A 24,673-nucleotide genomic window follows, 5' to 3' on the forward strand; every position below is an offset into this window, starting at 1 on the left:
CGCTCTGGCTCTACCACCCACAGTAGGACACTGCCCCCTGCTGGCAAAGGGGCCCATTTCACTGCCAGCACATGGTGTCCCTAGGCAGGGAAACCCCCTTCTCCCGCTCCACAAGCAAACCCGAGGCTGGGGGTGTTGAACTCTGTCATTCTGCCTTTATTTGCACATCCTCATGTGTCAGTCAACAAAACAGCTGTAAAATAAAACACCCAGCAAAGCCGGGCCTTTGGGTCACTCAATGCGTGTCTGTCCCGCTGCAGCACGTGAACAGGAGCGGTCCCGGGGCCGGCTGGTCTCAGCAGGGCTCCCCCTCTTGCAGAGAGGTAGCACCCTACGGCCTGTGCCCCAGGCCGCACTCACCCGGAGCAGCCGCTCTGGTTTCTTCTTGTTTTTTATACAAACGGAGAGAATAAAAAAACGTGTGTGTGTGTGTGTGTGTGTAATCAACCGGTCAGCAACAAAAATGGTAGAAAGACTCCAAAGATCTTTCCCTGGTTGTATGAGAGCAGCAGAGTGCGGGGGCAGGGGGCGTGCACGAGCGAGTGCCATGGCAGGTGGCGGCCGGGGCGCAGAGCACGCTCCGGGCCGTGTTCCAGTGCTCTCTAGTGCATGGGTCACTTCATGGCTTTTGCTAAGCGAGCAAACAAGCAGGAAATCTAGCTGCTAGCGCTGCTAACCGGCCCCACGGAAGGCCCATGTCTCCTCCAAGGGGCCGCTGCGGGGTTTATAGGGGAGGTGGGTTGGCAGCCCCCAAACGTGCCCCACTCCCCAGGCTTGGGCTGAGATGGCGTCTCCGGGTAGGCCCGTCTCGTGTGACATCCTGTCCATGGGGGCAGGAGCGATTGCACCAGCTGGTTCCAGGGGGACTGGGGCAGGGGGTTCTGCGTGGCCCCTACCTTCCGCTCGGTGCGCAGGGCAGGGGGTTGTGACTGCGCCAGCGCCCGGCTCAGCGTAATTCCAGGAGGAAGACGTGGGCTCTGCCCGTGGGCAGGGGAGCCGCAGTGGAGGGGGGGAAGGAGCAGAGGCCCCAGCCGGGAGCTGGGTTCTGGCAGTTCTGGGTTGCTGGGCCCCTTTGGTCCGGCAGCGCTCCTTCCCCTCCCAGCACCGCGCAGGAGGTGCCAGCGTTTGAGGCATTAACCCCTTCCTTCCCCTGCAGCCGGCGGCTATTCGCCTTTCGCCTCCTCCAGGATCTGGGGCAGGTTCTGGTCCTTGTGTGGGACCAGGGGCTTCGCGGGGCCGTGGTAGTCCTGGACGGCCTTGGGCTCGTTGGTGAGGTACGAGCCCTTGTAGCGGTGGTGGTGGAGATACAGCAGCAGCAGCAGCCCGGCCAGGAGCAGCAGCAAGAAGGTCACAACTACTGGGAAGGAGGAAAACAGCCGTGAGTGCGTCTGAGCCCTCAGCCGGGTCCCCTCTCCTGCCGCAGCCTGACGGGGGCACCGGAGACTGGCTGGGCCCTGGAGCCAGATCCCCACTCGCACGGCTGGGCCAGCGACCTCCCCCGGCTCAGCTATGGGCCCGGCCCGGTGCAACCAGAGCCGAGTTCCCGCTCCCCCGAGCCGCGCACCGCCCCTGCAGGCAGCCCCTTGGCACGAGAGCAGGTGCACTCGGCAGGCGGCAGAGAGAACCCGGCCCTGCTGCCGGCTGGTGCGAACGCGTGGCCGAGTCACTTACAGCCAGTGATGATCCCGATCCAGCCGTCGTCGTGCACGTGGGGGAACTCTGCAAGAGACACGGCCGGGGGCTCAGCTGGGGGTGCAGGGACAGGCTCTTTGCTAGGCTGGTACACGGTGCACAGCTCAGCCCATTGCCCAGCGGGAGGTGGTGGGGCCAGGACCCTGCAGCCATGGACCTGCCCCCGGCCCTCCCACCCCGCTGCACTGCTGCCTGGGGCTGGTGACGGGCTGCCCGGCAAGAACAGCTCCCCCCAGTGCTGCAGGGCCCAGCCCTGGCGACAGGGCTGCTGCCTTCCCACAGCTCAGGCATCTTGCAGCTGAGGCTGGGTGTAGAACCCAGGCGTCCTGGCTCCCTCCCACACACACACTTTTCTCCCAGAACAGGGGCTAGAACCCAGTGCCGCTGGGTGGGGCTGGCACGAGCCCTCCCCACCTGTGCCCAGATACCAGGGGTCCATGTCGGGGGGGGCTGGGGCTGGCACGAGCCCTCCCTCCCTGTGCCCAGGTACCAGGGGTCCATGTCGGGGGGGGCTGGGGCTGGCACGAGCCCTCCCCACCTGTGCCCAGGTACCAGGGGTCCATGTCGGGGGGGGCGGGGGCTGGGGCTGGCACGAGCCCTCCCCACCTGTGCCCAGGTACCAGGGGTCCATGTCAGGGGGGGCTGGGGCTGGCATGAGCCCTCCCCACCTGTGCCCAGGTACCAGGGGTCCATGTCGGGGGGGGGCCTGGGGCTGACACGAGCCCTCCCTACCTGTGCCCAGGTACCAGGGGTCCATGTCGGGGGGGGCTGGGGCTGGGGCTGGCACGAGCCCTCCCTACCTGTGCCCAGGTACCAGGGGTCCATGTTGGGGGGGGCTGGGGCTGGCACGAGCCCTCCCTACCTGTGCCCAGGTACCAGGGGTCCATGTCGGGGGGGGCTGGGGCTGGGGCTGGCACGAGCCCTCCCTACCTGTGCCCAGGTACCAGGGGTCCATGTTGGGGGGGGCTGGGGCTGGCACGAGCCCTCCCTACCTGTGCCCAGGTACCAGGGGTCCATGTCGGGGGGGGCTGGGGCTGGCACGAGCCCTCCCTACCTGTGCCCAGGTACCAGGGGTCCATGTCGGGGGGGATGTCCATGATGCTGCGGGGCATGGAAGCGCAGCTGGACTCCACCAGCTCCCCCTTGATGCTGTAGGGCGCCGGCCCCCCGCTGGGGCGGAAGATGGCTTTGAGGGGCAGGATGCTGTTGAACTTCACCCCTGACAGGCAGCCCGAGAAGCCAGGCGTGTTGTACTTCTGGATCTCGGGGTCAATCATGCCTGTCTCTGCAGGGGCACGGACAGGAGGGGGTTAACTGGGGCTGAGCAAGGAGGGGCCGTGGGGAAGGGGAGCAGGCTACCCTGGCCCCATAAGGCTGGGGAGGGGTTTCAGCTTCCACGAGCCAGGGGCGGGCGCATGGTTCCCAGCCTGTCCATGGTGGCCACAGCCAGGGGCACCAAGCTGCCAAGGGGCAGCGCAGATCCCAAGGGGGGGCAGAGGGGGGCAGGCAGGGCCCTGGGGGCTGGTGGAGGGGGACGGGCAGGGCCCCGGGGGCAGAGGGGGCAGGGCAGTTTCCCGGGGGCTGGTGGAGGGGGACAGGCAGGGCCCTGGGGGGCAGAGGGGGCAGGGCCCCGGGGGGCAGAGGGGATGGGGCAGTTCCCCTGGAGGGGGCAGGGGAGCAGGCAGGGCCCTGGGGGGCAGAGGGGGCAGGGCAGTTTCCCGGGGGGCAGAGGGGGCAGGGGAGCAGGCAGTTTCCCGGGGCCCTGTTTACCCATCACGCGCCCCAGGTACAGGTTCTTGGGCGAGTCCAGCTTCCTGTCCACGAACAAGGAGAACTGCTGTTCCATGACGGGGAAATAATCCACCTGGGGTGAGAGTGAGAGCCCTGCTCAGCCCCCCATAGCCTGCAGCCCCCAACACCTCTCCAGGGGCCGGAGCTCAGGCAGGGGCAGTTCGTTCAGCCACTGACCCGGCAGCTTCACTGCGTCAGCTCAGCACGGCCTCGCGGGAGCCAGTCCGAGGTCTGGCAACTCAGCCCCGGCCAGAAAGTCTTGTGTCCCTGGATCACAACAACCCTGCCTGGCACCCACCTGCCCCCTTACGCCCCTGCCTCCAGGAGCAGATCCCCGCAGGGCGGGCCTGGCCCCGGGAGCGGATCCCCGCCCGGCAGTACCTGGGTGTAGAGTGTACGGTTGACGCGGGTGATGTTGATGCGATGGGGCCTCCCGTCCGTCACGGGCGCAGTGGTCAGCGGGAAGACGTAGGGGCTGGTGCCCAGCTGGTAGCGCAGCTGGAGGCTCCCTGCCAAGGCAAGGCCCAGAGCGATGAGCAGGGGCCAGCCGGGAACAACCCAGAACGCAGCGCAGGGAGGGGTCTGGGGCCTGACTCCAGTAATGCAGCGGGGCCTGAGGATCCCTGACGGAGGGGGGCTCAGCTCTGGGCCAAGACCCCGGGAAGGTGGGGAGGGGGTGACGCCAGCCTGAGGCCGTGGGGGGAAGTGGCCCTGGCTCCGGCCTGATGTCCCCGGGCTCTCACCGTCCTCCCGGATGAGCACGGCCACGTAGTCCCGGCGGAAGGAGCTGACGTAGAGCAGGACGGCGGGCGCGGTGCCGGTGCGGAAGCTGAAGCTGAGCTCCTCGCTGGTCAGGTTGTAGCCCGGCAGCGGCTGGCTCAGGATGCTGGCGAACGCGCGGGCGGCTGAGAGCTCGGCCGGCAGGATGTTGTAGCGAACCCAGGTGCCCGGCTCAAAGTAGGCGCCGATGTCTGCATGGGGGGCACAGAGGGAGTGCGGGGGCCTGGCCTGCCCCTGGTGGCCCTGATCCCGCGCGTCCCGCCCCTCACCCCGGCCTCTGGCCGGGCGTCCCTGACCCCGCGCGCCCCGCCCCTCACCCCGGCCTCTGCCCGGGCGTCCCTGACCCCGCGCGCCCCGCCCCTCACCCCGGCCTCTGCCCGGGCGTCCCTGACCCCGCGCGCCCCGCCCCTCACCCCGGCCTCTGGCCGGGCGTCCCTGACCCCTGGCGCCCCGCCCCTCACCCCGGCCTCTGGCCGGGCGGCCCTGACCCCGGGCGGCCCACCCCTCACCCCGGCCTCTGGCCGGGCGTCCCTGACCCCGGGCGCCCCGGCCTCTGGCCGGGCGTCCCTGACCCCAGGCGCCCCGCCCCTCACCCCGGCCTCTGCCCGGGCGTCCCTGACCCCGGGCGGCCCGCCCCTCACCCCAGCCTCTGGCCGGGCGTCCCTGACCCCGCGTGCCCCGCCCCTCACCCCGGCCTCTGCCCGGGCGTCCCTGACCCCGCGCGCCCCGCCCCTCACCCCGGCCTCTGCCCGGGCGTCCGTGCCCCCGTGCGCCCCGCCCCTCACCCCGGCCTCTGGCCGGGCGTCCCTGACCCCTGGCGCCCCGCCCCTCACCCCGACCTCTGGCCGGGCGTCCCTGACCCCGCGCGCCCCGCCCCTCACCCCGGCCTCTGCCCGGGCATCCCTGACCCCGTGCGCCCCGCCCCTCACCCCGGCCTCTGCCCGGGCGTCCGTGCCCCCGTGCGCCCCGCCCCTCACCCCGGCCTCTGCCCGGGCGTCCCTGACCCCGTGCGCCCCGCCCCTCACCCCGGCCTCTGCCCGGGCGTCCGTGCCCCCGGGCGGTGCAGCACCACTCACCGCGGTTGCAGAAGGGCCCGTCGAAGGCGGAGAGGCTGCAGTTGCAGGTGTAGTGGCTGTAGCGCTCCACACAGAGCCCGCTGTTCTGGCAGGGCACCCGCGGGTGCTGGCAGTAGCCAGTGCAGTTCACCCGCACGCCCTCCGTCTCGTTGGCCTGGCCCTCCAGGTTCAGCGTCTGCCCGTTCATGCGCAGCCCCCGCAGGCAGCCCAGGAAGGGGCGCAGCCGGTGCTCGGCCGAGCCTGGCCCGGGGGACAGAGAGCGTCAGGCCTGGGAAGAGCCAGCGGCCTGGCTGCCCCCACCATGGCAAGGCCTGCACTGCCAGGCTGGGTTGGACGGTCGACCCCAAGGTCACGGGTTCCTGCCGAGGGAGGATCGGCAGAGCCCCAAAGCACCGACTCCCCCGGGGAAATCGACCTTCACTAGCACCCCTGCTCAGGGCTCAGCGCCTGGGAACACCCCACCCCCAGGAGAGGCCCCGATTCTCACCTGATGGGGAAACTGAGGCACTGAGAGACGGAGGGACATGCCCAACGTCACAGAGCTGGGGAGAGACCCCGGGAGTCCTGGCTCCCAACCCCCGGCTCTCACCACTAGCCTGCCCTGCACTGAGAGTGAAGAAGTGCTGAGGGGAGCGTGGGCTCTGGGGCTGGCTTGTGTTTCTGTCTGTACCGTGGTAACGTTTGAACACCGCAGCTGAGCAGTTCTCCACTGGAACGGTCAGAACCTGGGGGATTCTGGGAAAAGGGGGACGCATGGAGCCCCTGCCAGTGCCGAGTAGAGCCGCAGGGTCAGGCACCTTGCAGCTCTCTGGGAATCAAATCAAACCAAACCACACACAGCTGGGTGCCACGCGGTTAACCCCTAGCAATCCCCGGGCCACAGGCTTGTGCTTGGAGGGACAGCTCAGCTGGGAGGAGGGAGAGCTCAGTGGTTTGAGCAGTGGCCTGCTAAACCCAGGGTTGTGAGTTCAATCCTTGAGGGGGCCACTTGGGGATTGGTCCTGCTTTGAGCAGGGGGTTGGACTAGATGACTCCTGAGGTCCCTTCCAACCCTAATAATCTATGATTCTTAACAACTGAGGCCCGGCCCCGCCCTGCTCACTGAGAGCCCCTCCAGTGGGGGCACCAGCCTGTGCCTGTCGCTTCCAAACCAGGTACCAGGGGTCAGCCAGAGCCCCTGGCATGGAGGGGACAATGGGGGCAGAAGGGAGGGGGGCCCATGATAAGAGAGGAGGGGGGAAAGGGGGCACAGAACCTGGGGGGGGATGAAAGGAGGTTTGGGGGAGAGTCCGGGGGGTTGGCACCCTGCCCCCGGGGGTAATTCATGTCTGAAAGGCCCAGTGACTGGTTCCCCTCTGGCGATGCGCTGCTCCCCCCGAGCACCCTGGGTCACTGTCTCCCCTGGGCCAGGGGCTGGGTGGGGGGCTGCTGCACGCCGACAGGCCCGGCACTGACTGAGGGAAGAGGATGGGGTGAGGGCCAGGGGCTCTGCTGGGTGGTGGGGGAGCCCGAGGGGCCCGGCACACTAATGGGGCCCTGGCCCAGGGCTGGTCCCAGGGCCCCCTTTAAAGCCAGGACACCCACCCGCTGGCTAAGGAGCAATGCAGCCGTGCCAGCTGCAGGACTCCTGGGTTCTCTGAGGGGAGGAGCTGGAGCATCCCGGATTTGCTGCCGGGCTGGGGAGGGGCCCTGAGCCGGGCGCTGGGAGCAGCCCCGGGGGCCCCAGGCGCTGCCCTTCACTCACCCACGTAGAGGGGCCTGTCGAACTCCAGCCGGACGTAGCTCTGGGGTGGGGCCAGCCGCACCACCCAGGGCAGCTTGTCCACCCGCAGCCGCGCCAGCTTCACGTTGATCTCGGCCTTCACCTGGTGCCACTCGTCATCGCTGAAGGGGACGGGGGATCTCACCGTCAGGTTCTCGTCCCCGTTCCCAATGTCGTACGCGAACACCACGTCTCTGGTGGCTGGGGAAGCAGGGGAGGTCAGCTCTTGGGGGGCTCCCTGCCAGCAGCACCCACCCCCTGGGCCCCCCGGAGTCCTGCCCACAGCCCCTGCCATCCCAGCCCTGGCCCCTGCCAGTCACCTCTGCCGGTGCCCCTAAATCCTGCCCCCCTCCATCACCCTGCGACGGCTCTGCCGGTGCCCCTAAATCCTACCCCCCTGCATCACCCTGCGACGGCTCTGCTGGTGCCCCTAAATCCTGCCCCCCTGCATCACCCTGCGACGGCTCTGCCGGTGCCCCTAAATCCTGCCCCCCTGCATCACCCTGCGACGGCTCTGCCGGTGCCCCTAAATCCCGCCCCCCCCATCACCCTGCGACCGCTCTGCCGGTGCCCCTAAATCCTGCCCCCCTCCATCACCCTGCGACGGCTCTGCCGGTGCCCCTAAATCCTGCCCCCCTCCATCACCCTGCGACGGCTCTGCCGGTGCCCCTAAATCCTGCCCCCCTCCATCACCTTGCGACGGCTCTGCTGTTGCCCCTAAATCCTGCCCCCCCCATCACCCTGCGACCGCTCTGCCGGTGCCCCTAAATCCTGCCCCCCCATCACCTTGCGATGGCTCTGCCGGTGCCCCTAAATCCTGCCCCCCTCCATCACCCTGCGACGGCTCTGCCGGTGCCCCTAAATCCTGCCCCCCTCCATCACCTTGCGACGGCTCTGCCGTTGCCCCTAAATCCTGCCCCCCTCCATCACCTTGCGACGGCTCTGCTGTTGCCCCTAAATCCTGCCCCCCCCATCACCCTGCGACAGCTCTGCCGGTGCCCCTAAATCCTGCCCCCCCCCGCAACGGCTCTGCCGGTGCCCCTAAATCCGGCCCCCCTCCATCACCCTGCGACGGCTCTGCCGGTGCCCCTAAATCCTGCCCCCCTCCATCACCCTGCGACGGCTCTGCCGGTGCCCCTAAATCCTGCCCCCCTCCATCACCCTGCGACGGCTCTGCCGGTGCCCCTAAATCCTGCCCCCCTCCATCACCCTGCGACGGCTCTGCCGGTGCCCCTCACTCCCGACCCGCAGCCCTCCACTACTCCAGCCAAGTTCTGGAAGATCTCGTCTGCGACTCCCCGGCCCCGCGCCCAGCCCCTACTGTTGAGCTCGATGCGGATGTAGTTCCTGCAGCCCCAGTTCTCCAGGAAGACCCCGGAGAGGGCGGTGGTTCGGAAGTAGAAGGAAATGTCCAGGCTGTGGTTGGCCAGGAAGGTGGGGAACACGAGGGAGGCGCCTCTGTTGAAGGAGACGGTGTTCCAGGTGTTCCCTGAAAGAGACCAGGGCAGGGTGAGACCTGGGCCCCGCAGAGCCAGCAAGGGGGTGACCCGGGCCCAGCCTCTCCCCTGCAGGACAGAGGGACCGTGCAAGGGCCCCGGCCGTGCCCCCCGCCCAGCAGGGCACTCACGGTCTCCGTAGCAGCGCAGCGGCCCCAGCAGGAACTGGGCCTCGGAGTGGGAGCGGTTGGTGTCTCCCACCACGACCTGGGTGACGGGCAGGTGGTCCACAAAGTTCAGCAGCCCCTTGTCCGTCCTCCTAGAGCCGAGCCAGGGGTGAAGGAGCCGGGGTCAGAGAGGGACAGGAGCCCCCCAGCCACTCCACGCCCCTGCCCTCCTTCCCCACCCCCAGCTGGAGGCCCCCCACTGCCCTCAACACCCACTGCCTGGCCCCCCACTGTCACCCCCCACTGCCCCCAACACCCACTGCCTGGCCCCCACTGCCACAGCCTCTCCGCCCCCCACTGCCTGGCCCCCCACTGCCCCCAACACCCACTCCCTGGCCCCCACTGTCACCCCCCACTGCCCCCAACACCCACTGCCTGGCCCCCACTGTCACCCCCCACTGCCCCCAACACCCACTGCCTGGCCCCCCACTGTCACCCCCACTGCCCACAACACCCACTGCCCCCAACACCCACTGCCTGGCCCCCACTGTCACCCCCCACTGCCCCCAACACCCACTGCCCCCAACACCCACTGCCTGACCCCCCACTGTCACCCCCCACTGCCCCCAACACCCACTGCCTGGCCCCCACTGTCACCCCCCACTGCCCCCAACACCCACTGCCTGGCCCCCACTGCCACAGCCTCTCCGCCCCCCACTGTGTTCACCCCCCACTGCCACAGCCTCTCCGCCCCCCACTGCCTGGCCCCCCACTGCCTGCCCCCCACTGCCCCCAACACCCACTGCCTGGCCCCCACTGCCACAGCCTCTCCGCCCCCCACTGCCTGGCCCCCCACTGCCCCCAACACCCACTGCCTGGCCCCCCACTGCCCCCAACACCCACTGCCCCCAACACCCACTGCCTGGCCCCCACTGTCACCCCCCACTGCCCCCAACACCCACTGCCTGGCCCCCACTGCCACAGCCTCTCCGCCCCCCACTGCCTGGCCCCCCACTGCCCCCAACACCCACTGCCTGGCCCCCCACTGTCACCCCCCACTGCCCCCAACACCCACTGCTTGGCCCCCACTGCCACAGCCTCTCTGCCCCCCACTGCCTGGCCCCCCACTGCCCCCAACACCCACTGCCTGGCCCCCCAGTCACCCCCCACTGCCCCCAACACCCACTGCCGGCCTCCCACTGCCACAGCCTCTCTGCCCCCCACTGTGTTCACCCCCCACTGCCACAGCCTCTCCGCCCCCCACTGCCTGGCCCCCCACTGCCTGCCCCCCACTACCACAGCCTCTCCGCCCCCCACTGCCTGCCCCCCACTACCACAGCCTCTCCGCCCCCCACTGCCTGGCCCCCCACTGTCACCCCCCACTGCCCCCCAACACCCACTGCCTGGCCCCCCACTGTCACCCCCCACTGCCCCCAACACCCACTGCCTGTTCCCCACTGCCCCCAACACCCACTGCCCCCAACACCCACTGCCTGCCTCCCACTACCACAGCCTCTCTGCCCCCCACTGTGTTCACCCCCCACTGCCACAGCCTCTCCGCGCCCCACTGCCTGGCCCCCCACTGTCACCCCCCACTGCCCCCAACACCCACTGCCTGGCCCCCCACTGTCACCCCCCACTGCCCCCACTGCCCCCAACACCCACTGCCTGGCCCCCACTGCCACCCCCCACTACCCCCAACACCCACTGCCTGCCCCCCACTGCCACAGCCTCTCTGCCCCCCACTGTGTTCACCCCCCACTGCCACAGCCTCTCCACCCCCCACTGCCTGGCCCCCCACTGCCACCAACACCCACTGCCTGCCTCCCACTGCCACAGCCTCTCTGTCCCCCACTGTGTTCACCCCCAGTGCCACAGCCTCTCCGCCCCCCCACTGCCTGGCCCCCCACTGCCTGCCCCCCACTACCACAGCCTCTCCACCCCCCACTGCCTGGCCCCCCACTGCCCCCAACACCCACTGCCTGCCTCCCACTGCCACAGCCTCTCTGCCCCCCACTGTGTTCACCCCCCACTGCCACAGCCTCTCCACCCCCCACTGCCTGGCCCCCCACTGCCACCAACACCCACTGCCTGCCTCCCACTGCCACAGCCTCTCTGTCCCCCACTGTGTTCACCCCCAGTGCCACAGCCTCTCCGCCCCCCCACTGCCTGGCCCCCCACTGCCTGCCCCCCACTACCACAGCCTCTCCACCCCCCACTGCCTGGCCCCCCACTGCCCCCAACACCCACTGCCTGGCCCCCCACTGCCACAGCCTCTCCGCCTCCCACTGTGTCACCCCCCACTGCCCTGCTCGGCTCCCCACGTGTGCTCAGAGCCAGCCCATGCCCCCCCACCCCAGGGCTCACCACTGGGCATGGTCGGCGTCACAATTGCAGAAGTACTTGGGGTCGACGCAGTTCTTGTCCAGGCCGCAGGCGCAGCGCTGGACGCCCGGCGGGGAGCCCCCCCAGTAGTAATGGCGCTGGTTGTGGCGGCCCATCCAGAAGCTGACGGGCGGCCCGTCTGGGGGAGGGGGCAGAGCCGCGGGTGAGGCGGGGACGGGGGAGGGGGGTGGGCTGAGCTGGGCTAAGGGGCTGGGGGAGCGGACGGACAGCAGCCCAGGGGAGGTGCTGAGGGGGTGAGCAGGGACCCTGAGACTCACCCCATGACCCTGCCCTCCCCCACTGCTGGGGCAGGGCAGTGACCCCCCCCAGTACCCGCCCATTGATCCCATTGCCGGGGCGGGGCAGAGAGAGCCCCCCATTTCCCTCCCCGCCGGGGCAGGGCACGCACAGGGGGTGTTGAGCAGGCGGGAGCTGTAGCAGGAGAATTCCAGGTGCTGCTCGCAGGACTCGGAGCCATTGGCCAGGGCCGCCACCTCTGCCCACGAGGCGTTCCAGTACTCCACAGCGCCCAGGAAGGGCCGGTCCACGCTGGAGCCCCTCACCCGCGTGGCGTAGTGCCGGTTGTGCCGCACGACGGTCCAGGCCCGATCCTCTGGGGCCGACGCGCAAGGAGAAAGGACGGAGTCAGCGAGGGAGCAGCCTGGGAGCCCCTTCATCCCAGCCCCTCTCTCCTGCATCACTCAGGGGCGGGGGGAACTGGGGGCAGCCCGGGCACCATGACAAGATCCAATCCCCTTCCCTACCAATGGGCCTCAGCCCTGGCCGCCCCGAGGGCCCCTCTGCAGGCAGGGGTCAGTCGCTCTCGGGCCCGGTTCTGCAATGGACACCGTCACCGACCCTCCAGGAACTGGGCTGAGACCCCACCACGCAGGTGCTGCATGTGGGGACGACTTCCAGTCACCACTGCCTGGGGCTGGGTCAGAGCCGGTGACCCCTAGAGGGGAAAATCCCTGTGCCCCATTCCCTGCCCCCCTGAGCCAGCCAGTCCCTGCCCCGGGACCGGATCAGGGCCAGCGCCCCCTAGAGGGGAAAATCCCTGTGCCCCATTCCCTGCCCCCCTGAGCCAGCCAGTCCCTGCCCCGGGACCGGATCAGGGCCAGCGCCCCCTAGAGGGGAAAATCCCTGTGCCCCATTCCCTGCCCCCTGAGCCAGCCAGTCCCTGCCCCGGGACCGGATCAGGGCCAGCGCCCCCTAGAGGGGAAAAGCCCCAATTCCCAAGCCCTGCCAGACCCTTTGGCATCTCTCCCCCCCCCCCGCCCCCCGCCACCTCGGATGTCGCAGTAGACGGTGAAGGGTTTGAGGGGCCCACTGCCGTCAGGGTCGATGGTGAAGTTCCCAGACGTTTTCCCACTGAGCCAATACGCGTCACACGACTCTTTGTAAAGGGCTGGAACAGGCAAAGCAGGAGGCTGGGATGAGACTAGCCAGCCAGGAACTCACCCTCCCCCCTGCCCCCCCCCAGCTTCCCCTGGCTGGGCCGGAGCTCACATTTGTGGCAGGTCTCTCCCTTGTATCCCGTCAGGTCGCAGACGCAGGTGAAGTCATCCCAGGACTGCAGGCAGCGGCCGCCGTGCTCGCACAGATTGGGGGTGCACCTGGCGGGGACAGATGCAGCTGAGGACGGCCGGGCGCATGGACGCCGGGGTGAGCGGGGTGTGCAGCTCTCCGGCCATGACTCCAGCCACTGGCAGAGCTGCCCAGGCAAACCCGCCCTCTGGCCCAGCGCAGCCAGCCCCTGCCTCAAACCGGATCGCTCTGCCCCAGGGCAAATTGTGCCTCGAGCTGTTCTTAACGACCGCAGCGCTGCACGGATGCCGGCTGAGATCGCGGCCCCCGTCAGGCCGGGCACTGCGCAGACACGGTCCCTGCCCCGGCTAGCTCACTCTGAACAAAGCAGAAATGAGGTGGCTGAAAGCTGGCGGCAGGGCAGAACCTCGATCTCAGGTCCCTTCAGGCCCAGCCCTAGGCACTGAGGACAAGCCCATGCCCCTCCCCCACGGTTTGCCCTGGGGCAGCCCCCCAGCACAGACACGGCCTGGCTCCTGGCGCGGGTCAGGCAGCCGTCTGGCCGGCCAGCCCCCCAGCACAGACACGGCCTGGCTCCTGGCGCGGGTCAGGCAGCCGTCTGGCCGGCCAGCCCCCCAGCACAGACACGGCCTGGCTCCTGGCGCGGCCGGCCGGTGGGCACGTACCGGTCGGTGATGCTGCACATGTTGAAGAACACGTTGGAGTATTTCCCCAGCCGCTCCTGCCTCAGCAGGTCCAGCTCCACGGGCTGGGCGTCGACACTGATGCTCTGCAGGCAGCCGTGGAAGGCCGTTTGGTTCGACAGGCAGCCGGTGACGGCGGCGGGTTTGGGGCAGCCTGGAACACACACGGGGGTGGGGGAGGTGAGTGCTGCCTGCCGCCTGCCCCCCAGCCTGCCCCCCCCCGGCCCGGGCCGCCCACCTCCAAAGAAATACTGGGTCCCGGTGCGCAGCTGGAAGGGGTGGGCCACCCGGAACTCGGCCCCGTCGTTGTCGTCGATGGTGATCACAGCTGAGCCATCCCGCGCCACCAGCTCCACCATGTGCCAGAAGCCGTCGTTCAGCCGGTACCCTGGATGGGGGCAGAGTGTGTGTGTGGGGGGGTGAGTGGGCTGCTGGTTCCCATCACCTCCTGCACCCCCTTGGCGGGACAATACGATGCCAGGGCCTGAGACCCCCCCAGCAGGTGGCCATGGGGAGACAGGCCCTGCCATCCCCCCAGCCCCTCCTCCCCCAGCCCTCTCCTTGGTCACGTCACAAAGAGAAGGGGAAGGGGGGTCGGGATCCCAGCCTGTAAGTGCCAAGGTGGGGAACTGATAGCAGGGAACAGGCTCTTTGGTCTAGCAGAGGGCGGTCCGACACGGGGCCATGGCTGGAAGTGGAGGCTAGACAAACTCAAAGGTGTGCGCTGTTAACGTGCGAGTAATTAACACTGGACCGAGGTTCTCTAGCACCGGTCGTTTCCAGTCCCAGCCTGGCTGTTCTTCATGACGCTCTGCTCTGGGGGCTAAGGGGCAGGGGTCCCATGGGCTGCGCTGGGCAGCAGGTCAGAGCAGCCCGGGGAGCTATGAACCTGCAGCGAACTCCAGCTTCTTGCGGCCGGGCTGGGCAATGGAGACGTTGACCTGGCCATTGCTCAGCACCATCTCCAGGGAGCCCAGGTGCTCGGCGAAGCTGGTGTAGAGCAGCAGCCCCACCGCGTCCCAGGAGCGGAACTTGAAGCTGACGGAGAGGCGGTTCCGGCGCGGGATGCCTGGCACCTGCAGGTAGTTGTTGATGCCAGCGAAGGTGATGGGCGTGTAGGGCTGGTCCTGGCAGTAGTGGCTGACGTGGCCCTGGGAATAACCACACAAGCCTGGTGAGCGAGCGCCGGCCGAGCCCCATCCAGCCCCCTGGCCCTGCTGCTTCCCCTCTTGCTGCCCGGGGCAGGAGTGGGGCACTTGCATCGCAGGCCCATTCACGTGGGCCCTGCCCAGGGGCTCTCTGGGATCAAAATCAGGGGACAAACAAGGGACCCGGACATCATTGTCGCAAGGTTCCCCACATCAAAAGTACAAATCAGAGTTGTACATAGAAGAGGGTGTATTGATGTACCTTGGAGAGCGTTTCCCAGTGGGGGAGTCCCATCCCAGCTTGCAGGGAAATGATCCTCCTGGTGCATGACACACCCTCAGGAGGACATCCAGGGGTAGACAGAACCATGCGGCGCCTCACCTCAGTGGGTTGGTGGCCGTGCACAAAGGCAAATGTGCAACAATGCTGTGAGAATGGTTTGGTCTCTGCACAGAACAATCCAAGCCCCACAAAAAGAAATGCTCCCTTAAGAGGGTCCATGGCAAGCTTTGCAAATTGCTTTTGTGGGACCCTTACAGAAGACTCAGAGAGGAAACCAAGGCCTTCTGCTCCAGTCTCCAAATGGTGGCAGCATTTCCTTTGAAAGCAAACACTGCCTGAGCTACAGCAAAGATCTTAGTGGAACAAGTCTCCTCTCGCTGGCGACGCCCTGCGAGGGTACAGTCAGACAGAGGAATACATTTTATGGGCAAGTGTTCCAAAAACATTTACAGTTGTTGGGAGTGCAACAAAAATGGCACCTTCCATACAGGCCTCAATCGCCAGGGATGGCAGAGCGAACAAATCGCACCATCACACTCATGCCGTGGAAACTGGTAGATGCCAATGGACAGAATTGGGACACTCTGATTCCACTCATTTTAATGTCACTCAGGGCAACTCCCGCTGCCTCCACAGACCATAAACCCTTTGAGGTGATGATGGGCGAATGCCAGAGCATCTTTTGTGGCATGCCAGTGGCTCACAGCTAGAGGGAGTTCAAGTCGAAACCTTTCTGCAAGCATTACAAAAACACTGGAATCCGATTCACTTGCAGGTAGCTATCAAACTGAGGAAATCCAGACGGAAGGCAAAAGCCTATTTTGATAAAAGCCAAAGACAGAATGCTTGGGAAACTGGAGACCCAAGTTATGCTCCGATCATATGCTGCACCTGAACACAATTTATGTAGCCGATAGGCTGGGCCAAATGTGGATAGACTCTGTGCCGCCGTATACAAAATTAGAATCTCACATGGGAGCAGAAAATTAGATCAGTTCTATCATGCAAATCAGTTGAAATTGTACCGGAAAAGAGAGATTTCTCCACAGGCAGAGGAAGCAGAGCCATTGACTGCAAAAGCGTGTAACCCAAGAGCCGGTGAGAGTCAGCCCAGTCACAGGAAAAGAAAAAAACATGTGGGGTGTAACCACACTAATCCTGTACTTCTGCTTGAATGCTGCCTTACAAGCTGTTTGCCAGAGGCTAGGAATGAGTGACAGGGGATGGATCACTTGGTGATTCCCTGTTCTGTTCATTCCCTCTGGGGCGCCGGGCATTGACCGCTGCCGGAAGACAGGACACTGGGCTGGATGGACCTTTGGTCTGACCCAGTCTGGCCAATCTTATGTTCTTATGTCACAGACTGTTTAGCCATAAGAGACACCGATCATTGCAGTACATCAGGCTGTTGTATTGGACAGGACTCAGACTTGCCTATTAAGGATGGACAGGTAACAGTGATTTGGGAGCGAGAGAGAATGAGACCAGATGAAGGACAAGATGGGATGCCTTTTAGCTGAAATTTTCTTTGAATGGGATTATCAACCAGAACAAGGACAATTTATATTTAAGACTTGGGATAAAACTTTGTTTAATGCATGGACTAACAGTACAACTTTGACAATAGATAGGTACAAAATCATGTCAGGTCTGTATAGATTGGGATGACGTCTAGTATTGAAAGATGGCGAAAATGTGTATTATGGAAGGATTTTCCACTGTAGGTCCAGAGACGGGGGAAGGTATGTGCATTATCTGCCAAAAAAATTAGGCAGTCAACTACTTGGTCCAACTACTCATAACAAATTTTACCAAACCATTAAAGGAGTAGTAGGGGAAGAAATTGTTCTTGCATATCATATAGAAGAAAATGAATTTTCAGCCTTTTGTAGATGGGAAAAAGATCTGGAGGAATCTAGCGGGGGGAGGGTGTAAAGTTGGGTGGAAGTCACTCTTGGCCAATAAGTGATGGAATTCCTTATGGATCGTGGAAAAACAGAACCAAGTGACAACGCCCAGTAAGAAATGGAGCAAGGACCATATGTAACCTAAACAACGAAGCCTGTATCCAAATTAGTTTTTTGGATAGAACAAAAGTTATAAATAAATACTTCAAAATAGAGGTGCAGGCAATGCTAGTGGGAGACCATGAGTCACAGAATTCAGTGCAATGTCCAGAGTTGCAAGAAGGCCCTGTCAGTGGTCGCACAGCTACACCTATCCCAGGGGTATTAATTAACCAAGTACCATTCATGCATTTCCTTGTTGTCATAGGCGCCGACTCTGTGGGTGCTCCGGGGCTGGAGCACCTATGGGAAAAAAATAGTGCGTGCTCAGCACCCACCTGCAGCCCTGCCGAGCTGCACCTCCCCCTCCCTCCCATCCACCGCAATTAGGTATGCTTGGGGGAGGCGATGGAATGGGGGCAGGAAGAGGTGGCACCGGCTGGGGGTGGGGCCTTGGGGGAAGGGGTGGAGTGGGGGCAAAGCGGGGGTTGAGCACCCCCAGGGGAAGTGGAAAGTTGGCACCTCTGCTTGTTGTGTTAAATGTATCTAATTGGCAATGAGTAAATTCAGCTAATGTAGAGATACAAAAGTTGCATCTTTCTTTTCCGTACTCCTTGTGGACAGGATAACTGCTAATCACCTATGAGTGCAGAATATTGCTCACTTGGCTCTGGACATCCCAACTAACCTGTATGATCCTAGAAGAAAATGAGGAATTGGTCCTTTGGGTGTTCTGAATAGCACTACGGGGTTATTTGGTACAGGAATGTTAATTTGGATTAAGGTTGATGTTGAGAGAGTCAAAAAGCATATCAAGTGTGGTAATTTGAGGTAATAACTCCTCTATGTGGTCAGCTGGAAATGTACCAATGGGATTTACTGGCAGCGAATGCAACACAGATAGCATGTCCAGGATACAACTAACTCGGGTGACCAGACAGCAAATGTGAAAAATTGGGACGGAGTGTGTGTGTGTGTGGGGGGGTTTTAATAGGAGCCTATATAAGAAAAAGACCCAAAAATCGGTACTGTCCCTATAAGATCGGGACATCTGGTCACCCTACAACTAACCAAATGGAGATCTCCTATGGAGTGAATAGCCTATCCTGGAGGAAGACAGTATTTTGTAGTAACCAATCACAAAGAATTCTGTCACTGCCAATACAGATGTGTGGTCAAAACTCCAAATTTTTGTTTTAAACCACAAGTACCTGCAATGATTGGGCACGCAACGGTGTCTCCGATACCCACTTCTGAAAATGAAACCATTATCCTTAGTAACCCTGATTATCGGGATCTTATTAGACAAAGAGCGCCAGTGTTTCATGCATAGACACCGCCACGGACCTTACCACTCAAACAACTCTTCTAAAGAAAAGAGTCACATTTCATTGAAATGAGTAATGAAATGAATAAGGCAAATCAAGCAGTATCTGAAATGTTAGCTAGTGGCAGCTCCCAAGGCAGTACACCTGGCGGAATGGGAATTGGCTGGAAGGAATGGATTACTGGCCATAGTTTCCTTACTATGTTACGTGGGAGGAAGACTTGGAACCATGTGAAAGGGTTAAACCCCTGCCTTGTGTAATTCAGCCTGTTTCCTTTCTCTTGTTGTCAACTACTGTCGCAGCAGCCAGGGCTCATGTGAGAGAAGCAGATGAGGACGTGGGTGTGTATGAAGACATGCGTAACACAAGCCCACGTCAAGGTCCAGAAGCTCCCTATGATTATAATTATGTACCCCAGTGCAGAGAAGTAAGAGAGCTACCACCTGAGGAAGAACGAACCCCTGATATGTACAGAATGATGGCACGGGTCTAGAGTTACATTACACAGAAACCTTAGGTCTAGAGGTAAGTTACATATGAGAGTTTGAACATTAGACCAGTGACGTTTGCTGTGTATTAATCATTGCTGCATAGTGTCGTGTAATATGTACGTTTATTGTCTTATTATCACTTGGCAGTGAGATGACACTCACCCTGTCAAGGGGAAGGGGAGATGTAGCCAGTGATTGTAGTTTATTATTCCAAAATTGTGATGTTCTGATTAACACCATGTCATGCTCTAGATAATCATTGTATGTTAAACAGAGGTAAGTTGTAGGATGATAGAAGTATAAGACTGATCAGTATTTAGAAGGAATAATCCTGTATTAGGTAGCTAAGTAAGAAAGGCTGAAATGCAAGACCTTTAGGCTGGGGCCTGCACGATTTTAGCTTAGCTAATTTAGGCCTTGGAGCTAAGAAATGCTGACAGAAGTAAGTGAGCGAAGAATAACCCGATGCCCTAAGATTATGGGCACAGAGGGTAATACTGCAAAAAATTAGCTGGAAGATTAACTTTAAATCACAAAAATGGTGTAGAGGCACATCTGTCTCTGTCGTGTCTCAACCACAGGATACAGGTTGTGCGTCAGTGCTAATGAAATAAAGACCCTACGTGACCTATAGCAATGGGAGGACCTTAAATGTCGAAGGGACACCAGACCGATAAGGAAATAGAGAGGCGACACTTTCATGTACATGCGCAGAATGTAGGTATAGGCAGAACCACATTACAAAGCGGATGTGCCCAGAGCAGGGAAAAAGGAGCTTCCTATGGGAGGATTCAGCAGGGACCTGATGATCAGTGCATGAGACCCAGCAGCCCCTAACACTGTCTAGGAGGATGTGAGTGTGTCTGTCACTACCCCTGGTGCCTGGATAGATCTAGTATCAGAGGGGTAGCTGTGTTAGTCTGGTTCTGTAGAAGCAGCAAATAATTCTGTGGCACCTTATAGACTAACAGACGTTTTGCAGCATGAGCTTTCGTGGGTGAATACCCACTTCTTCAGATGCAAGTCTTGAGTGTCTTGCATCTGAAGAAGTGGGTATTCACCCACGAAAGCTCATGCTGCAAAACGTCTGTTAGTCTATAAGGTGCCACAGAATTCTTTGCTGCTTGGATAGATCTAGTTGTGTGACACTTACCACTGTGTTAGTAACTTTAATCACACCGATAAGAGATAGTGGAGCCTGCTCCTGTGACTGTCTGTGTGTTACTTGCCTCTGGTGTCATGTGTTCCTACGAGCTCTAGATACAAACCAGGCACAGAGAGCTCTGCTGGACTCGAGCCTGAAGCCACCAGAGCCAAACTCATGAGGCAGCCACAGCCGAGGCCCCCGCTCTGAGCTCGCACCCGTCGCCTGGTGACAGCAGCCGATGGCCCCAGGCCCAGGATGACCTGGCACTATCGATCTGGGGCTGGATGAGTGAGCGCTGGAGCAGCCGGTTCCTGGCCCGTAGCCAGCTGCAATCCTAGCCCCATGGCCGGGCTCGGGTCACTGAGCTTCATCCCGACAGCCAGAGCTGCCTGCCTCACGGCGTGCCTGGGACAGCATCTGCCAAGGCCAAAGGGACCCCTTGTGCACTCCCCCTGCTCCCCAGGGACCCCCACTCCCTTTCCCTGGGGTTCCCCACCCTTCCCAAGCTGCCCGCGCTCCACACCTCAAAGCGGATGTTGGACGCTCTCCTGCGGGCCAGGTCGGCGATGTTGACCCTGTTGAAGAAGATGTTCTCCATGCATCCCCGGAAGTTCTGTCGATAGACCAGGCTCCGATTCTTTTGACTGATCACACCGCCGAAGAACAGCTGTGGGGAGTCAGCAGGATTGGGCTGAGCCCCAGCGGTCAGGGGCACCGCTCGCCCAGTGCGGATGGGACATGCCCCTGCCCGGCAGGGAGAGGAACAGTGGGTCTGGGCTGCGTCCCTCTGGGCTCCCAGGGACGGGGGGTATTGCCCGGGAGCCCCCTCCAGCACAGAGCAGAGCCCCACAGGGGCAAGGAGGGGCCTGGTTGTGATCTGCCGCTGGCGTAGCTCCTGGTCCCAGCTCGGAGGACATCACACGGGCGCAGCCTGAGCCCACGGGGCCCCCCTGCCCGCGGCTCTCAGCACAGCAACATGATGGGCTGCTCCTGGGAGAGGGCTGGGAGCCCGGGCAGAGCTGCACTGGGCATGCGCCTGCAGCACAGTGTCCAGCCAGGCCGCCCCAAGGAACAGGCCCCCTGTCCTGACCCTGACCCCGACCGGCCCCGCTGGGACGGGACAGGCTCTACCTCGGTGTCCAGGTCCAGCTGCTGGAAGTCCCCGTTGCAGCGGAAGCGTTTCACCTCCCCGTCCAGGCTCAGGTTGACATGGTGACCGTGGCGGTCAATGCGCAGCGAGTGCCAGTGCTGGTCGTCAAGGAGGCTGCCCACCGTCACCGTCGTGTGTCCCTGACTCGAGTGCAGCGGGCTGCTGCCTGGGGGGGCGGCCAGTCACCCTACTGACAGGGAGGGTCCCCAAGCCTCCCCAGTGCCGCTCAGGGGTCATCCCAACCCCCCTCCTGCCACCCACCGCCAACAACCCCCCTACAAGGTATGGATCGGCCCCTGCCGAGCCCCATCCCACTGCCTGCCCCCCATGGCCCCAATCCTCCCCCCAGTACAGACCAGCCCCTGCCGAGCCCCATCCCACTGCCTGCCCCCCATGGCCCCAATCCTCCCCCCAGTACAGACCAGCCCCTGCTGAGCCCCATCCCACTGCCTGCCCCCCATGGTCCCAATCCTCCCCCCAGTACAGACCAGCCCCTGCCGAGCCCCATCCCACTGCCCACCCCCCATGGCCCCAATCCTCCCCCCAGTACAGACCAGCCCCTGCCGAGCCCCATCCCACTGCCTGCCCCCCATGGTCCCAATCCTCCCCCCAGTACAGACCAGCCCCTGCCGAGCCCCATCCCACGGCCCGCCCCCCATGGTCCCAATCCTCCCCCCAGTACAGACCAGCCCCTGCCAAGCCCCATACCACTGCCATCCCCCCATGGGCCCAATCCTCCCCCCAGTACAGACCAGCCCCTGCCGAGCCCCATCCCACTGCCCTCCCCCCCCCGCATGGCCCCAATCCTCCCCCCAGTACAGACCAGCCCCTGCCGAGCCCCATCCCACTGCCTGCCCCCCATGGCCCCAATCCTCCCCCCAGTACAGACCAGCCCCTGCCGAGCCCCATCCCACTGCCCACCCCCCATGGCCCCAATCCTCCCCCCAGTACAGACCAGCCCCTGGCGAGCCCCATCCCACTGCCCCCCCCGTCATGGCCCCAATCCTCCCCCCAGTACAGACCAGCCCCTGCCAAGCCCCATCCCACTGCCTGCCCCCCATGGCCCCAATCCTCCCCCCAGTACAGACCAGCCCCTGCCGAGCCCCATCCCACTGCCCCCCCCTGCATGGCCCCAATCCTCCCCCCAGTACAGACCAGCCCCTGCCGAGCCCCATCCCACTGCCCACCCCCCATAGTCCCAATCCTCCCCCCAGTACAGACCAGCCCCTGCCGAGCCCCATCCCACTGCCTGCCCCCCATGGCCCCAATCCTCCCCCCAGTACAGACCAGCCCCTGCCGAGCCCCATCCCACTGCCTGCCCCCCATGGTCCCAATCCTCCCCCCAGTACAGGCCAGCCCCTGCTGACCCCCATCCCACTGCCGAACCCCCAACAATGCCCCCCCGAGTACAGAGAAGCCCCTGTCAATCTCCCCCCCTACTGTGCAGCCCCTTGTAACCCCCATCCCCTGTCCAAGCCCCCCATCCCAGTACCCCTCCCTAGCACTGAGCAGCCCCGCAGCGCCCGCCCCAGACAGGCCCAGACTCACCTAAGCTGATGTGCAGCACCAGCTGGGCCTGTTTCAGCTCCACGGTGATGTAGTCCCCCTGGGAGCCCTCGCCGTGCATCAGCAGCCCCTCCCGCTCCATCGTCTTGAAGCTGAAGGCGAAGACGTCCTGGGAAGTGCGGACAGTTTTCCCGCGGAAGCGGTAGGAGATGGCATCGTCCCCATCGAAGTACAGCACATCAGACCCTGGGGGACGAAACCCAACGTCATCCAGGGCACTGGCCAAACCTGCCCACACCCCTCTGCCTGGCCCCTACCCTCCCTGCTGAGAGCCAGAGCCCGGGCCCGGCCCTGCAGAGAGCAGGCTCCTTGGGCCACAAGCCATAGGGGCGAGGCTGGCCGTGGGGGGCCGGGACGCTGTGCCAGCCGCAGTTCTCAGCCCTGGCCCTGCATTCCCACCTAGCAGAATCCAGCCCCGGCCTGTTGCGGGCCTAAGAATCAAAATAAGCTCGAGACTGGAACAGAGTCCAGACAAACGCGCCCACTGGAAATCCAGGCAGCTGGCAAATGTAACTCCAGCCCAAGGACTCGGGAACTAGCCAGTTTAACATTCCCTCGGATCGCATAGGCTGACCCGACCCCAGCTCCCTGGTGTTCCAGGGGCCGTGCTAACTGCTGAGCAAACCTGCTAGCCACAACCCACAGCCTGGACTCGGACTGTCTCTCATTGACTGGAACGTACGACCCAGGTAAGATGAGACTTCCCAGTTGTCTAGGGGATGCTTGATGTTTGCAAACATCTACAAGGCGTTTGGTTTTCTAATTGTTTCAGGTTTGTGCTGCAGTTTCATGAGTCGCTGGCCAGGTTATCCAGGCGGTGTCAGACTAGCCGGTCTCTGCTGGTCTGATGCTCTATGCAGGAAGGAGCGTAGGGTCCTGAGTCTCACGCCATAGTAATTATTTCAACCATTTGATTTCCTCCTATCGGTAGGATTTTCCTTTACGTCGGAGCTGGAGTAACACCTGTGGATTCTAAACTGTAGCTCCCAAGTGTAAAACATTGAACGCTGCTAAGGCGCGTTCCCGTGCCTATACCAATCCACAGGCCTAAATCGGAGCAGAGGCTGTGGGCTCGGGCTGTGCGTTCGCCTCAGCGATTGGGATGAACAGGGAGTTGATCCGTGCTGCAGGAGCCATGGCCGATGGAAGGACTAGCTCCTGGGCTGTAAGCTGGGAGTCCTGGCCCAAAGAATCCGAACTGCCAGCAAGCAAGGAGTTTTCTGGGTTCTATAACAAGGCAGTGGCTCGTTAAGATCACGTGAGGGGCCAGTTACCCTGTTCCAGGTGTCTGGAATAACCGAAAGCAGACACAGAGGAGAGGAAGATGGGCCAGTTGGTGTCTGGTGAGGAGGTATAGGGAAAACCCAGGCCATTGTTCCTTTGGGGGCTCAGGAGCCTTGGAAAGGGGGTGGGGCAAGGCTCCCCCGGCCGGTTTTGGGGTGATTAGACCCCCCTGGGCCGGGTCAAGGTGGTCAGGTAACTTCAGCCCAGTCAAGGAGAGAGCTGCGGAGAGGAGAGCCCGGCCTGGACCAGCCCCAGGAAGGAGGGCTGTGCACCCACCAAGCTGAGGGAGAGTCTCCTGGCCAGTGGGCCAGGACTGGGGGCACCCAGCTCCCCAGAAGGGCTGGGAAGCCCTGAAGCGAAAGGGGAGCTGATAGAGCTGAGTAGATTAGACCCCAAGAGGGGGAAGATTATTTAGAAGACACTGGTGACTGTGAATTATTTTGGGGACTCGGAGGGAAACTGAGGTCAGAAACCTGCAGGCCCACCCTGAGGCACAAGGGGGGCCCTGGGATGGCCCCTGACTACAGCTCTCCAGGGCTGATTTGGTGTTTTGGTCACCAGATTTATTTCAAAATTTAAAAAAAAATTAAACTGTCCTGAGTGGGGCAGGAGAGGAGGGGTTGGGGCGGAGCAGGGAGGGGAGGGGACAGGAGCCTCAGGGGCGCCAGCGGAAGGAAGGGGAGCAGGTCTCCAGGCTCAGTGGGGAGGTCTGGGGGCAGTGGGGTGTTGGGACAGGACTTGGGGGAGACCAGAGCTGAATTCCTGGGGAGCTGCATGGGCTCCAAATCACCCGATGGGCCGAACGGCACCTGGGGCCCCGGGGCTCTGTGCCACACTGCACCCAGCCAAGCCAGGCTCATTGCTCGGAGCCCCCCAAGCCCTCTCACCGCAGCGTCAGGCCTGCCTCCCCCCCGCTAGTGCCAGCGGCTCCCCCGGGCGGCCTGGGGCTC

The 24,673-nt window shown here is 63.1% G+C and overlaps 1 protein-coding gene across 3 annotated transcripts in view; it reads right to left on the minus strand.

The window, feature by feature from the left end:
- Positions 1 to 138: 138 nt before the first annotated feature.
- CNTNAP1 (contactin associated protein 1) overlaps positions 139 to 24,673 on the minus strand; it is a 30,866-nt gene continuing 6,331 nt past the window's right edge. The window contains exons 1-21 of one of the 3 annotated variants that reach the window (XM_044999826.1): positions 23,065 to 24,657; positions 22,422 to 22,625; positions 20,855 to 21,039; positions 20,247 to 20,390; positions 14,210 to 14,471; positions 13,559 to 13,708; positions 13,303 to 13,474; positions 12,599 to 12,705; positions 12,378 to 12,497; positions 11,499 to 11,702; positions 11,072 to 11,228; positions 8,729 to 8,856; positions 8,423 to 8,590; positions 7,084 to 7,302; positions 5,340 to 5,579; positions 4,227 to 4,454; positions 3,865 to 3,992; positions 3,463 to 3,556; positions 2,747 to 2,977; positions 1,672 to 1,719; positions 139 to 1,357 (exon numbers count right to left, since the gene is read on the minus strand). In XM_044999826.1, coding sequence (XP_044855761.1) covers positions 1,164 to 1,357; positions 1,672 to 1,719; positions 2,747 to 2,977; positions 3,463 to 3,556; positions 3,865 to 3,992; positions 4,227 to 4,454; positions 5,340 to 5,579; positions 7,084 to 7,302; positions 8,423 to 8,590; positions 8,729 to 8,856; positions 11,072 to 11,228; positions 11,499 to 11,702; positions 12,378 to 12,497; positions 12,599 to 12,705; positions 13,303 to 13,474; positions 13,559 to 13,708; positions 14,210 to 14,471; positions 20,247 to 20,390; positions 20,855 to 21,039; positions 22,422 to 22,625; positions 23,065 to 23,179 — 3,498 coding nt within the window. In that variant the 5' untranslated portion in view covers positions 23,180 to 24,657 and the 3' untranslated portion in view covers positions 139 to 1,163. Of the gene's footprint in view, positions 1,358 to 1,671; positions 1,720 to 2,746; positions 2,978 to 3,462; positions 3,557 to 3,864; positions 3,993 to 4,226; positions 4,455 to 5,339; positions 5,580 to 7,083; positions 7,303 to 8,422; positions 8,591 to 8,728; positions 8,857 to 11,071; positions 11,229 to 11,498; positions 11,703 to 12,377; positions 12,498 to 12,598; positions 12,706 to 13,302; positions 13,475 to 13,558; positions 13,709 to 14,209; positions 14,472 to 20,246; positions 20,391 to 20,854; positions 21,040 to 22,421; positions 22,626 to 23,064; positions 24,658 to 24,673 lie in introns of those variants that run through there. The other 2 variants (XM_044999825.1, XM_044999824.1) reach the window with 2 other exon arrangements.

Source organism: Mauremys mutica, chromosome 25, assembly GCF_020497125.1.
Source record: "Mauremys mutica isolate MM-2020 ecotype Southern chromosome 25, ASM2049712v1, whole genome shotgun sequence".
NCBI lineage: Eukaryota > Metazoa > Chordata > Testudines > Geoemydidae > Mauremys > Mauremys mutica.